General features: G+C 40.7%; 1 protein-coding gene across 1 annotated transcript; it reads right to left on the reverse strand.

Annotated features, from left to right (window-relative positions):
• Positions 1 to 5552: 5552 nt before the first annotated feature.
• LOC112743496 (probable glutathione S-transferase) lies at positions 5553 to 6807 on the reverse strand. Its single transcript, XM_025792716.2, has 2 exons — positions 6291 to 6807; positions 5553 to 6119 (listed from the first exon to the last, which is right to left on the reverse strand). Exons 1-2 carry the CDS (start codon positions 6603 to 6605, stop codon positions 5763 to 5765), a joined length of 672 nt encoding a protein of 223 aa, XP_025648501.1. The 5' UTR covers positions 6606 to 6807; the 3' UTR covers positions 5553 to 5762.
• Between the last annotated feature and the right edge of the window lie 8077 nt (positions 6808 to 14884).

Genomic DNA, 14884 nt, shown 5'->3' on the forward strand with positions numbered 1-14884 from the left:
GAACGCCAGTTCTACGCTGCAGTCTGGAGTTAAACGCCAGAAACACGTCACAAGCCAGAGTTGAATGCCAGAAACATGTTACAAACTGGCGTTCAACTCCAAAAATGACCTCTCCACGTGTAAACTTCAAGCTCAGCCCAAGCACACACCAAGTGGGCCCCAGAAGTGGATTTATGCATCAATTACTTACTTCTGTAAACCCTAGTAACTAGTTTAGTATAAATAGGACTTTTTACTATTGTATTAGACATCTTATAATCTTTTGATCGATCTTTGGAACGTTTTTCCTTAGACATGGGGGCTGGCCATTCGGCCATGCCTGAACCTTCATTACTTATGTATTTTCAACGGTAGAGTTTCTGCACTCCATAGATTAAGGTGTGGAGCTCTGCTGTTCCTCATGAATTAATGCAAAGTACTACTGTTTTTCTATTCAATTCAACTTATTCCGCTTCTAAGATATTCATTCGCACTTCAATATGAATGTGATGAACGTGACAATCATCATCATTCCCTATAAACGCGTGCCTGACAACCACTTCCGTTCTACCTTAGATTGAATGAGTATCTCTTAGATCTCTTAATCAGAATCTTCGTGGTATAAGCTGGATTGATGGCGGCATTCATGAGAATCCGGAAAGTCTAAACCTTGTCTGTGGTATTCCGAGTAGGATTCAGGGATTGAATGACTGTGACGAACTTCAAACTCGCGAGTGCTGGGCGTAGTGACAGACGCAAAAGGATAGTAAATCCTATTCCAGTATGATCAAGAACCTCCAGATGATTAGCCATGCAGTGACAGCGCATCGGACCATTTTCACAGAGAGGATGGGATGTAGCCATTGACAACGGTGATGCCTTCAGATGATTAGCCATGTAGTGACAGCGCATCGGACTATTTTCACAGAGAGGATGAGATGTAGCCATTGACAACGGTGATGCCCTTACATAAAGCCAGCCATGGAAAGGAGTATGATTGATTGGATGAAGACAGCAGGAAAGCAGAAGTTCAGAAGAACAAACGCATCTCTATATGCTTATCTGAAATTCTAACCAATGAATTACATAAGTATTTCTATCTTTTCTATTTATTTATTATTATTCGAAAACTCCATAACCATTTGATATCCGCCTGACTGAGATTTACAAGGTGACCATAGCTTGCTTCATACCAACAATCTCCGTGGGATCGACCCTTACTCACGTAAGGTTTTATTACTTGGACGACCCAGTGCACTTGCTGGTTAGTTGTGCGAAGTTGTGAAGTTATGCTTGGACCATGGTATTGTGCATCAGTTTGTTGGCGCCATTATCAGGGAGAGAACGAACAACAAATTTTACAACCTCAGAGTAACAATTTCGCATACCAATTGCCCACTGAGCTTGAAATCAAAAAGAAAGAAGAAAAGATGTAGTGCATGAGAAATTATGTTTAATTTTTAGAATAGTCTCATTTATTCAAATGTGGTGGTATTTTCTGTGACTCTGAATGCATGACATGAACAGTGCATATTTAAATTTGAATAAAAGAATGTTGATGTACAAGGAACAGAGATTTAGAGAATTATTATGAAGCAAAAGACAAAGCAAAATAAGCATAAAAGCAAGGTCCAAGGCTTTGAGCATCAATGACTAGGGAGTCTGAAATAATCAAAAGCTCAAAGAGTTGTTTTCCTAGTTATATGCTTGTGGTATTCTTGTTTCAAGTAACCTTTGAGACAGAATATTTAGAGTCATGACCAAATGCATTCAGCAGAGTATGCCAAAGGCTTTGAGCACCACTATTTGGGAGTAACTGAAAAAAAAAAGAAGAAAAATTAGAATTTAGAAAGAGTTCCCCAGTCAAGTGCTTGTGGTGTTTCTGTGTCAAGTAAAGCTTGAGACAAAACATTTAAAGTCACGGCAAGGCTCAAGGTGCAAAGCACCAAAGAAAAGAGAATTAAAGTAAATTTTGCTGTGTTCAAGGATTAAACTGGCGTATAAAGATCAGAGAATTCATAATATGATCCGAATTCTAATTCCGAATAACACTGACATCCCTGTGATTCAAAGGAGAGTGAGATGCCAAAACTATTTAGAGTTACAATGAATAAACCCCATCTTAAGAATAGACTTGAACATGACTAAACTCTCACTTCTCATGCAAATTCACAACTTAATCTTACACTTATTTTTGGTTGCTTGAGGACAAGCAACAATTCAAGTTTGGTATTGTGAAGCGTGAGCATCTTTCCTATCTTTTCCTAGTGAATTTGCATTTAATTTGTTGAGTTTAATCAAGAATTAATTATCTTTACCACTATGGATGCTACTTTGAGTCGTGTGCAATTCTGTTTATTTTAGGTAGCATTTGGTTGGATTTGATGGAGTTTTCGCAGAAAAAGAGAAGAAGGCTATATAGGGCAGGAATGGCTTAGAGGATGGAGAGGAAACTTGCACAAATGGAAGGAGCACAAGAATTAAAGGAGATGACCAGTGAGGAGCGGCGCGTGCGTGTACCTGACGCGTGCGCGTGATTTGGAGATTTGCACAGCGACGCGTGCGCGTACCTAACGCGTACGCGTGACATGCGCCACGTGTAGAAAACGCTGATTATTTAATTAATTCTCATTTAAACTTTATTTTTATTTTAAAATAGGAAAAGATATTATTTTAGTTTTAGAAAATAGATTTTTAAATTAATTAGGATTAGATATAAAAGAGAAAAGAGACTTCTCTTCGGGGATTCCAACATTATTCCACTTTTCATTCCACCTCAGCCCAATTTACAGTTTTTGAGAATCCTTATTTTCTCTCTGAACCATGAGCAACTAAACCTCCACTGTTAAGGTTAGGAGCTCTGTCTATTGTATGGATTGATACTATTATTTTTCTATTTTAATTCATGTACTGATTTATAATTCAAGGATTATTTTCGTTCTTTATCTTATGAATTTGGGTGGAACAGAAGTATGACCCTCTTTCTAATTGAGTTCTTGTATAACTTTGAAAAGCTCTTTACTTGAACAACAGCTTGAAAATAATTCCTCCTAAATTCTAATTATCTGGACTTAATGGGATACATGACATATAATCCTCTTATATTTGGATAATTAGGATTTTTGTGGCATAATAACTAGAATTAAACTTCACCCCCTAATTGGAATTAATTGACCAAGGAATTGGCGGTTGATGAAAGTTAGAGGAGACTAGAAAGGTCTAAGGAATTAGGGTCTAGTCACATATAGTTTTCCATGAATTAAATCTTGCATGATTAAAATAAATTAATAAGAAAAGTCAATCTGAAAAATAGATAAATCTGAAGCCTTAACTGCCTTCTCCATATTCTTTTTCCAACTTATTTACTTGCCTGTCTTCTGATATTCTGAATTTACTGTTTAATACTTTTAAACTCTCAAACACTATTCTCTGCTTGTCTAACTAAGTAAATTAATCAACCATTGTTGCTTAGTCCCTCAATCCTCGTGGGATCAACCCTCACTCACCTGAGGTATTACTTGGTACGACCCGGTGCACTTGCCGGTTAGTTTGTGGTTGTAAATTCCGCACCACTTTCCGAGCTTGTCGGAGCTCCTCAATATCTATCTGTCCTTTAGCCTTTTCGCAGAACTCGACAAAAGTCTTTAGTTTGGCAACTGCGATTGCCTCTTGAAATTTGTCTGGTCGAAGTCCACTTTTGATGGCATGCAAATGCACCTCGAGGTGAAGGTCTGGTATGCTCATGGCCATTTTTGTGAAATGAGTAATGTAGTCCTTCAGACTTTCATTCTGATCTTGTTTGATTGTATTCAGATATTTAGAATCATGTAGGTAGATAGAAGAGGCAACAAAATGATCCTCAAAAAGCTTGGCTAATTCCTGAAAATGAGAAATAGAATCTGCAGGCAAAGAACTAAACCAATCAAGTGCAGGACCGTCTAAAAAAGTGGGAAAACAATGGCATAAAACAGGGTCAGAGGCATCATTTACTATCATTATAGATCGAAAACTTTTTGATGTGCTTCTTCGGGTCCCCTAACCCATCATAAGAGGTTAAGGTTATTGGAAAAGTGAATCTCCTAGGCATTTGAAAATTTATAATGTCAGCCGTGAATGGTCCTAGAGAGTTATCGGAAGCAGTGTCCTTATTCTCTGGTCGAAATTTTTCATTCCGGGGAGGCTGAGCTTTTTTGTTCCGAGCAGTTTCGGAGACGTGTGATGGGTCGGATTCGTGTTCTACCTCCTTTGTTTGCTCATTACGATCACCATTATTTTCAATCCGAGCATTAATTAACTCGGCGATCTGGTTCGCCATTCTTTGATTTCCCTCCGCCATACGTTGATTTGCTTGTTGCAGCTCAGTTACCATCCGAAGGAGTTCGGAAGGTGTTGGGGGAGGTAGATCAGCCATGGATGGACTTTGGAAATTTTGAGGCCAAAAAAGGAAAGGAGAGTTATATCTCGGGCCCCACGGTGGGCACCAATTGTTCTTGAGTGAATAACCTGGCTATAACTCGACTCTTGGTAGCTAGCACCGAGCTATTATTCCCGACGCCGAGCTAAGAACTTGGAGGTCCGAGCTTCTCGTCAAAGAGGTATACCACATCGTGGAGAGAACAAAAAAGGGGAGTGTACCTGCCAAAGGCACTCCGATGCTTAAATCAGTATTGTATATTCAATGTGTGCTTAATTCCTGAAAAGCATCTTACCTTCCCTTTTTATAGGGTGAAGTATCCGATGATTAAATTTTGAAAGTTCTCCTCCTTTATAAAGAGTAATGTCAGATGGAGACGTTTTTATTCGGACGATCGTTTTATCAGTTACCAATTTTGTAACGTAGATTGTCGAGTTATATTGTTTAGGTCGATCTATAACGTCCGCTTAGGTGTGTGATACCCATATCAATACTATATTTATATATAAAAAATATAATTTCAAAAATTAATTTATTTTATAATTTATTATTTTAAATCGATTAATTATTAAAAATGACATAAATTTAATTGATTAATTGATCTTTTAATTGTTTTCTTTTTAGTTTATTCGATTCACTGCCAAGTGATTTTTATTTTAAACCAAACTCGTCTGATGGTCAAATTCAATTAATCGTGTTGAACCGGCCAATGTGTTGCCGTTCTCCCATGCTTTTAACAATAAGATTGCGTTTGTTTACAAAGATAGGACACTGAGACAGGAACAGAGACACAAAATCGTATTTGACAGGAGAGATATGGACAAAGACAATGTTTCAGAGACACTGAATTAGTGTATTTTGTGTCCATCGTGACAAGAAGGATACGGTGACACTAACAAGAGATACAACTTATTTTTTATTTTTTTTTATTATTCTTGTTATTTTTTTATAATTATATTTTTTATTATTATATTTTTCATTTCAAATTTTTTGAATGAAAAAAATAAAAATAAATTATATTTTTATAATTTGTTCTAATTTATTATTAAACAAAATACAAAAATATAAAATTTTGTATCAGTGTCTTAACCTATCTTATTCTCAGTTTTATCTTGTTCTCAGAAACAAATGTAGTCTAATAGTCCAACAGGAAAGAAAATTATTATTACCAAACTCTTTTATTAACCGATAAGATCCTAGGATTTCTCTAAGAGGGAGGAATCCGAGGTTGCAACAGCATCGTTTACAATAATACGAAATTCTAATAAAAACAATTGAACAACAACACGTCAACACCACCACGGAAGAAACTCAATACATTCCTCAACAAACTCCAACATTCATTTCAACCCGCTCTCTAGTATCAACTCTATTTTGCTGAGGCAAGAAGGCTTTCATAGCGACCTTTGAAGAATGCCAAAATTGGGTCTCTAGGAGGCAAACACTCTTTGATAGTTGGTTGACTGAGAAATTCTTGACTCCATTTGTAGAGTTTGGGAAACTTCTCATTAGTGAACAGTTGAAGACCTGCAATTTCTTGAATCAGAGGCACCCAAAACGCAATGTATACAGCGGCAATGTCCACAAGGCCAAATTCCTCTCCTCCAAAGAACTTGCCTTTAAGCTCATCTTCAAGAAACTGAAGAGCCTCGTGTGTTTCTTTAACGTTCTTCTCACGCTCTTCCTCGTTAACGGTGAAAACAGATTTCCATGCAGCACCGAACACCTGGATTTGCACAAATTAAATTAATGGTTAAAAAATAACATAATTACGGATGAACGGAGTTTATTTATACTTTATGAGTTTAATTCATGGATAATGTAAAACATTTTTACGTCATTTTTAAATGTAAAGAAAATTAAAGTACTATTTATGATGAGAATTAAAATTATTTACCTTGTCATCTATGAACTTGGCCCAGAAACGTGCCAGGGCTCTCTGGTAAGGATCAGTGGGCAAAATGGATTTGCCCTTCCAAGCTTCATCGATGTACTCAACAATCACAAGGGACTCATTTATGGGCCTCTCATTGTGAACAAGCACTGGCACCTTCTTGTGAATTGGGTTGTATTTTAGGAGTTCTTCACTCTTGTTCTGCAAATCTTGTGTTACAAATTTGTATTCAACTCCCTTCAATTTTAGAGCAATCTGAACCCTGCAAACAAACGGGCTTCCCACAACCCCCAAGAGCTTCACATCATCCTGAGCCATATTGGTTAGAAGCAAAATGCAATTCAAATCTGGTTGCACTTAGAGAGAAATAAGAGATGTACTTAGATTTTGGTATATGATTGGTGATTCCTATGATAGACTTGTGTGGGCATTTATAGAACCAAGAAGCCTGATTTTCAACCTACCACGTTGCTCATTAACACTGACTTTTATGGTCGACAATGGTTGACTAGGAAAGAATAAAAAACTATAACTATAAGAGATTTTAATTAATATTTTTGTTTTAACAAATTTTAATTATTAAATTTTATTTTATAAATAAATTAATTTTTATATCAGATTATTTTTTTATTAATATATTGATGTAAGAATTTTAAATTTTTTTAAAGATTTCTATGACTTTATTTAATAATAATAAAGAATAACTTATCTAAATTTTTAACATAATTTAATGTGTAATTAAAATTTATTAAAAATTAAAATATTCAATTAATTTTTTAAAAAATTAATTTGGCGTATTACTCAAAATGTAAATATAAAGAAATAAACTCTAAATAAGACGAAAATCAAAGACTACAGTTATAGTACGGCATTTTGTATTAATTAAAAATAAATGCGAATGAATGGGACGGAGTGGCGTGAGACATGACGAATGCACGAGAAGAATCCAGAACAAAAAGAAAATAATTTAATTACTTTTTATATTTTAATGTTTAAATTAAATCTTTATATTAGATAAAGTTTTTTAGTTAAATATTTACTATTTTTTATAAAATAAATATAATAATCTTTTTTTTTGAAACAAAGGAAGCTCAACACATTAAAGTGGAGCAAATAAAAGAAAGAAGAAGACACATAACCAGCTACCAACAAATAAACCAACCCCTACTATCCCCAGTACTCTCATCCTCCCCCAGGATCACCACCACTCCATTCCGTGTAGCTCATCAACGTCCTTGTGTGTATGACCTCCAGGCTTGCTCTTGCATTCTTGAAGATTCGTGCATTCCGTTCCAACCAGATGTTCCAAATCACTGCAAAGAACACTGACATCCACATCTTCTTCCCCTGTTGTCTATTATGCATTCCATGCCAACTTTCAAACTTTCAAACATTTCTTTAACAGTTCCGGGAATCACCCACTCCCTTCCTAGTAACCTCAGCCACTTGCACCACACCTGCCATGTTACCTCACACCTAAGGAATAAATGCTCAACAGATTCTAATTCCTTGGTACACAGTACACACATACTATCCCCCAGAATGTTGACTCCTAGTTTAGTCAGCCGCTCCTTGGTGTTAACTCTACCCACTAGCACAAACCACCCAAAGAGCTCAATTCTCGGAGGGACGAAACCTTTCCAAATGGAACTTGTGAAGCTATAACTCGTTATCTCAGCTGATAATGTCTCCGCTTGTATAGCCTGGATCACAGAACTAGTAGAGAAAATACCTTTATTTTCAAACTTCCACACCACATTGTCCTCCCTACCTGATGACAACCTCACTGGCCTTAACCTCTCATGCAATTGATTGACAAGCTCCAGCTCCCATTGGAACAGTGCCCTCCTCCATTGAAAATTCCAAATCCAATCAAGCCCATCCCAAAAACCACACTCCCCGATGACAAGTCCTTGCTGACTGGAAATAGAGTAGAGTCTCGGATGACTTCCTTTCAGAGTACCACCTTGAACCCAGTTATCTTCCCAAAATCGAGTCTGCATACCATTGCCTACTTCCATTGCCAGTCCACTTACCACTTTATCACGAATCCGCGGTTCTTTTATATTCAGCTGACATATGTCCTTCCAAGGGCCACCCTTTACTGGTAAAGGCTGAGTTGCTAACATGACATCCGGGTTCAACTTATTACACGAACACACAATCTTCTTCCACAGCGGGCAATCCTCCTTTGAAAACCTCCACCACCACTTAAACAGAAGCGCTGTGTTTCTCAGCACTGCATCACCAACCCCCAATCCCCCAACCTTTTTTGGAGCCTGAACTATCTCCCACTTTACCATAGGTATACCATAGTTCCCGTTCTCCCTGCACCACATAAAGTTCCGTTGTAAAGCAATCAGCTTGTCCGCTACCGCCTTCGGCATCTTGTATAGACTAAGGTAGTAGATGGGGAGACTATTCAGCACCGATTTGATAAGGACCAGCTTACCTGATTTATTCAAAACCTTGGCTTTCCACAAACTCAGCTTCTGTTCCACCTTATCAATGATTGGTTTCCAAGTCTTCACCAAGCGCGGATTCGCACCTAGAGAAACTCCCAAGTATCTAACCGGTAGAGAAGCTTGTTGGCATCCCAGCAGTCCACATGCCTGATCAATCCATCCTTGCTCACAGTTCACCGATATCATATTCGATTTATCAAAGTTAATGCTCAGCCCAGACATCAACTCAAAGCACCGTAACAGTCTCTTATAGTTTACAATTGTTTCAGTCTCCGGCGGGCAGAATAAAATAGTGTCATCTGCAAATTGTAGGTGTGACAGTTCAATAAGATCTCCTCCTACCAGCAGTGGAGCAATGCGGCCATTCCTCACAGCCTCCCCCAACATCCTATGCAACACATCTACAACTAATACGAATAGCAATGGAGAAAGTGGGTCCCCTTGTCTTAGTCCCCTCTCCATCTTGAATGGCTTGGAAGGTGCCCCGTTTACCAAGACTGCCATGGTGGCCGTAGTAACACACTCCTTCACCCAGCTCCTCCATTTTTGGCCGAAGCCCATTTTCTGTAGCACAATGTCAACAAAATCCCATCTCACTCTGTCATAGGCCTTCTGAAAATCCAGTTTGATAATGACTGCTGACTTTTTCCGAGTCTTCAGCCAATGAACCGTCTCGCAGGCTATGAGTGCACCATCATGAATTTTCCTTCCCTTTACAAACGCAGTCTGAGTCTCTCCAACCAGTCCCGACATCACAGATCGCATCCTGTGCACCAACACTTTCGAAATCACTTTGTACACACACCCCACCATACTAATCGGCCTAAAATCCTTCACCTCCTTTGCACCTTCAAACTTTGGAGCTAGTGTCACCCACGTTACATTGACATCCTTTGGCAATTTCGCACTTTGAAAGAACCCCATTACCGCAGCAGTGAATTCCGGCCCAATGTCATCCCAGCATTTCTTTATGAAGTTCATGTTAAACCCATCACTCCCTGGGGCCTTGGAAGATTCGCAGTCCCACACAGCCTCCTTAATTTCCTCATCCGTCGGCATCACTTCTAAAGCTTCAGCCTCATCCCTATGGATACACTTTACTAACCCATCTCTGATTCCAATCCTCGGAACATATTCCTGTCGATATAAATCCTTGTAGAACCCTCTAATCGCACCTTTTATTCTCGCCTGATTCCGCACAAGTCTTCCATGTAACATCAGAGCATCAATCCTGTTATTCCGTCTTCTGGCCGAAGCAATGTTATGAAAGTATCTGGTATTCCTATCCATGTTTGCAGCATGCTTAGACCGAGACATCTGTTTCCAGTGCATTTCCTTTCTAATATACCATTTTGAACAAAAGCTCACAAGCGCCTTCCTTCTAGCCTCCGTTGTACCATCATAAACTCCATCACTGACTGAATTGTCCAGCTTGGTGAGCTCCTCCTCAAACCTCATGAGTCTCTTATCCATGTCCCGGAAGTTATCCTTGTGCCATTGCCGCAGTTGTATTGCTAGAGCCCTCAGCTTGCACGGGAACTGCGTTTCTCCGAGGCTTCGCCACTCATCCTTCACCATTCTCAGAAATCCCTCATGCGTAAACCAGGCGTCTAAACTTCTGAATGGTCTAGGGGGCCCCGTTACTCTTGTTAGTTCCATGATCACTGGGCAGTGATCAGACAATCCCCTTGGGCCACCCTTAATCCTAATATCCGGAAACACCTCAGTCCATTCAACATTAACCATCACCCTATCAATCCGACTACAGGAACGCCCCCTAAACCATGTATACTTCCTATCAGTAAGAGGCAAATCTATCAACTGCATGTCTCGCACCCATTCCTTAAATTCCTCCGATGACGCCATCAAGCTAGTAGCTCCTTTACGATCCTCTACATGTAAAATTTCATTAAAGTCTCCGAGAAAACAGAAAGGAATCTGACACAACCCCGCCACATAGCTCAGTTCCTCCCACACCCCCCTCTTTGCCTCCCTCCCATGCGCCCCGTACACCAAACAGAAAGCACATCGGAAGTTGGTCTTTGTTAAAACGCCTTCAACACACAGCCACCTCTCACCTTTATACCTTTGATCTACTTGAAACACTCCTTCATCCCAAATTAATAGCAGACCCCCCGCCATTCCTGCAGATTCCACAAACTCCCAACCAGCAGTACTAGATCCCCAAAGCCTTGCAACCTCATATTTAGTAATCACTTCTTTTTTTGTTTCAAGCAATCCCAACATGTTCAAATTATATTTATTTTTCAAAGATTTCAGCATGCTTAATTTACCGTCCCCCCTCCACCCCCTAATATTCCAACAGCTCACAATCATTTAAATAAAGATTTGCTCACCTTATTTTTATTTTTTGGTCGACTCCTTCTCGCCTTTTCCTTTTGCTTCGCCAGTTTTCTCTTAGCTGCTATTTCTTCATTTTGTGCTTGCAAAATCGCCATAATATCTTCTTCCTCATCGCATAAAACCGCTCCTGATTCCACAGCCAATGCCCAGGTTGCTTGATTCTCCTGGCGCTGCTCTTCCTGTGTCCCCTCGCCTTCTAAATGGCTAACTGTGCCCAGCCTAGCCCCTGCTCCTGCCCCCCGGGCATTGCCACAGGCAGCCACCTCCGGGACGTCCCTCACTGCGTTTCCCTGTGCTCCCGAGGTACCATCCTTCCCCATTAGGCAGCTCAATCCCGCTTGGGATCCCTCATCGTGCAAGCCAACCTCACTTATCCCATCCTGCGCCCCTTGCTCCTGCCGGTGGACTGCCGCCCTGATTCCCGTCCCCTTCTGCGCAACCCTTCCCCCATCAAGCTCAACTCCCACCCCATCGATCAGTCCTCCGCCCCCCACCATCTCCTCTAGTTCCGGGTTCTTATCCACCGACGAATCCCCGAGTTTAAGCGGAAACCCTCTCGCCTCAGGATCCTTCTCCGCTGGTGAGCACCCCAGCCCTCGCAAACCTTCCATCGGCGCCGCTTCAAACAGCTCCCGTGGATCCCTCCGGATCCTCAGGCCGCCCGACCCGTCGTGGCCTCCAATGGAAAGAAAACCATACGCCGTTTCAGTTAGGAGGCCATCCTGGCCCAGCCCAACAACAGGCTCCCTCTCAATACTCATGTCCCTTACGGTCAGCCTCCCCCCTCCGTTCTTAGTTGGTGTTGGGCCAATTGAATGCGAGCCCATACTGTTACAATACTCCAACCGTGTCCCAGCTTGGTCCCAATCCGGATGGGCCTCTTTAGTCATACCAAATGGATCAGCCCACTTTGCATGAACTCCTCCTACCCCTCCCCATACTTGCGTGACTGTATTCTCCGACTCCCCCTCATGAACTATCTCACATCCCTTCAAACCCGCTACTTCACCGTCCTTGGTACTAGCTGAATCCGGTACAACCGTATCCTTTTTGAATTTCAAAAAGGCAACGTCCACATCATTCAATAACACATCAGAGATTACTATTCTGTCCTCACCGTGCTCAGCCTCCGTAGGCCTACCAGTAACCAGTTCTGCCGCCGGGTCCCAACTACCCTCCCCCTTCTTCATGGCCGTGCCAGCGGTGCCAGAAACTTCATTCTCCGCATAGACACTTCTGCTTCTCCCCATGCTGACCGCACCGCCCTCCTGTGGTTCTACCTCCTTCACAAAGATCTCAAACACCGTCTTCCCAACAACAATTTGCATCCATTCTCGGATTACATCGAATACCCCCGTCTCAACTTGAATCCTCCCTGCTTCAAACGATGCTCCTTCCCCCGTCATTACATCACACTGGACCACGTTGCCCCACTGCCCTCCTATTCTCTTGAACGTTTCCGGCGCCCATGCATGTAAAGGAATTCCGTAGCACTCCAGCCACGCTCGTCGAGTAATACACCATTCCGATTCCTCCCAACGCGAGATCCTATGGAATACTTGCAACAAATTATCCATCTTGAATGTAAACACTCCCTCCGCATGCTGCACAGTATCAAATATTACCAGCACTTTGCACGGCCCGATCTCCCTAACATCCACAATGTTGGGCAGATTTTTAGACACCACCGTCTTCACTGATCTGAGGTCCACTGGGTGTAACGTGTGCCCCACTAAACTCCTCGCCAACCATTCCATATTTGCTTCGACTACCGGCACATCAATTCTTTTCATAGGTCCACTCCCCTCTGTGGCATTCTTATGGTCTCGCACTGGCTGTTCCTTCATAGCTTTGGCCGCAGCCACCCCATTCCCCTGATAAGAATCCACTGCTTCACCGCCAATGGGACTTGTTATTTCCTTCCGCACTGTGCCACCCATCTGAAACTGTCTTCGATACTTAGCTTCCCCGACGGTAATTACCTTCCCCCGTAATCTCCACTGGTTCATTTCTGCAATCGCCTTGAGAGCGCCCCCTTTTGTCGTGTACCGAACAAAGGCAAATAAATAGATCACACCACTCTTTCGTTTCCGGCCAAGATATATGTCGTTAATTCTTCCCGTCCAACAAAATAAGTGATACAGCTCCCTCCTTGAGATATCAGCCGGTAGATTATCCACAAACACAGAGAATGAATCATTTTCCAAACGATGATATGCCTCCCGATTCCAAATTCTAGGATCCTTTGGTGTTAACTGTACTCCTCTCGTACTACCCCTGGAGTACTCACCTCTCACAGCCCCTCTGCCTCCCATTTCAGTTATTGGCTATCAGCTAGGGTTTCCATAAGAATACTTAATTTGGTTCGTATAAATATAATAATCTTAAATTCTTTTTGTGATCAAATTTCAAATGTAATGAACCATGAATTTGGAGCTGAGCAAAGAAAACTAGAAATGATCAGAATTACTTGATTTAAACCATTTCAATTTTATATTTTGGAAAAAAATGTATCTAAAAATTAATATCTAGTATAAAAATATAAATAGTCTAATATAAAAATTTAATTATAAATTCTGAAATTGTAAAAACTAAATTATAAATTTAATGAAATTAAACTAACAAAATAATTAAAAAACAAAAAGTTATCTTCTCTTCTTTTACAAAATTGTCTATATTTAATACTCCTATATCTTAGGAATAATTACAACTATTAATTTAATATTCGACATACATCTTAATTATGTTGCAAAACGTGTAATTGTGTAAATATTTCTCAAAAGTTTTAGAGCACAGTAATTTTCTTATTGAATACTCCAACTCCGTCAAAAAGATTATTATTATTATTATTATTATTATTATTATTATTATTCTCAAAAGGATTATTCTGTTCTATTCAATAACTTTCCACGCGGAAGGACCAGAAGTGATGCAAGGGATTACATCAGCAACGGGTTGTAATGGAGATGAACTGTAGCTTTTTTATTTTGGTTTGGTGTTTTCTCTTGTATCATTCCTTGTTTAGACTTTAGACTTGGAAGGTGGAAGGGGTAAATACTTTTTTCGTCCAGTAGATATGGGGTCAAAATTAAAATCGTCCCCAATCTTTTTTTCTTATTAAAATTATCCTTAACGTTACAAAACGTTATAAAATCGTCATTTTTACAAAAAATAATAATACTTTGATAATTTTACCTTTAAAACAAATAATATTAAAAAAATAAGAAAAACCCCACCCCACCCCACTCCCAGCCTCTTCGGTCTCTCTTCCCCCTTCCCCCCCCAACAAAATTTTACCTTCCTCCTACTTTCAGATCTAACCAAACTCTCTGGCCCCTGACCCTCCTTTCCAAGTTTTAACTTCCTTCTTCCTCATTCTTTCGGATCGTCAGTGAGGGGGTCTTCCATGAGGGGATCATTGGTGGTAGGAGATCCGGTGACGCCGCCGCCTCCGATGGCAGGGAAGAAGGCGGCGCCGGTGGCGGAGGAGGATGATGCAAGCAGCAAGTATGGGGAGATGATGGAGATGAAGATGGTGGTGTGGCATAAGGACTTGAAGGAGATCGTAGAAGCCATTAAAGAGAGATTTGACAAAGGGGGTGGCTCTGCTTGACGGTGACGGTGGTGGATCTCAGTGGCGGCGGCGGCGTTTCTCGGCGGCAGAGGCGCGGCGGTGGCTAAGCACGGGTTTCCCCTCTCTCTCCTCTGCTCCCGAGCTCTCTCTCTCTCATCAGATCTCGCTTGCTCTCTTTCTCCTCTGGCTCTCTC

The sequence above is a fragment of the Arachis hypogaea genome, chromosome 14, assembly GCF_003086295.3.
Source record: "Arachis hypogaea cultivar Tifrunner chromosome 14, arahy.Tifrunner.gnm2.J5K5, whole genome shotgun sequence".
NCBI lineage: Eukaryota > Viridiplantae > Streptophyta > Magnoliopsida > Fabales > Fabaceae > Arachis > Arachis hypogaea.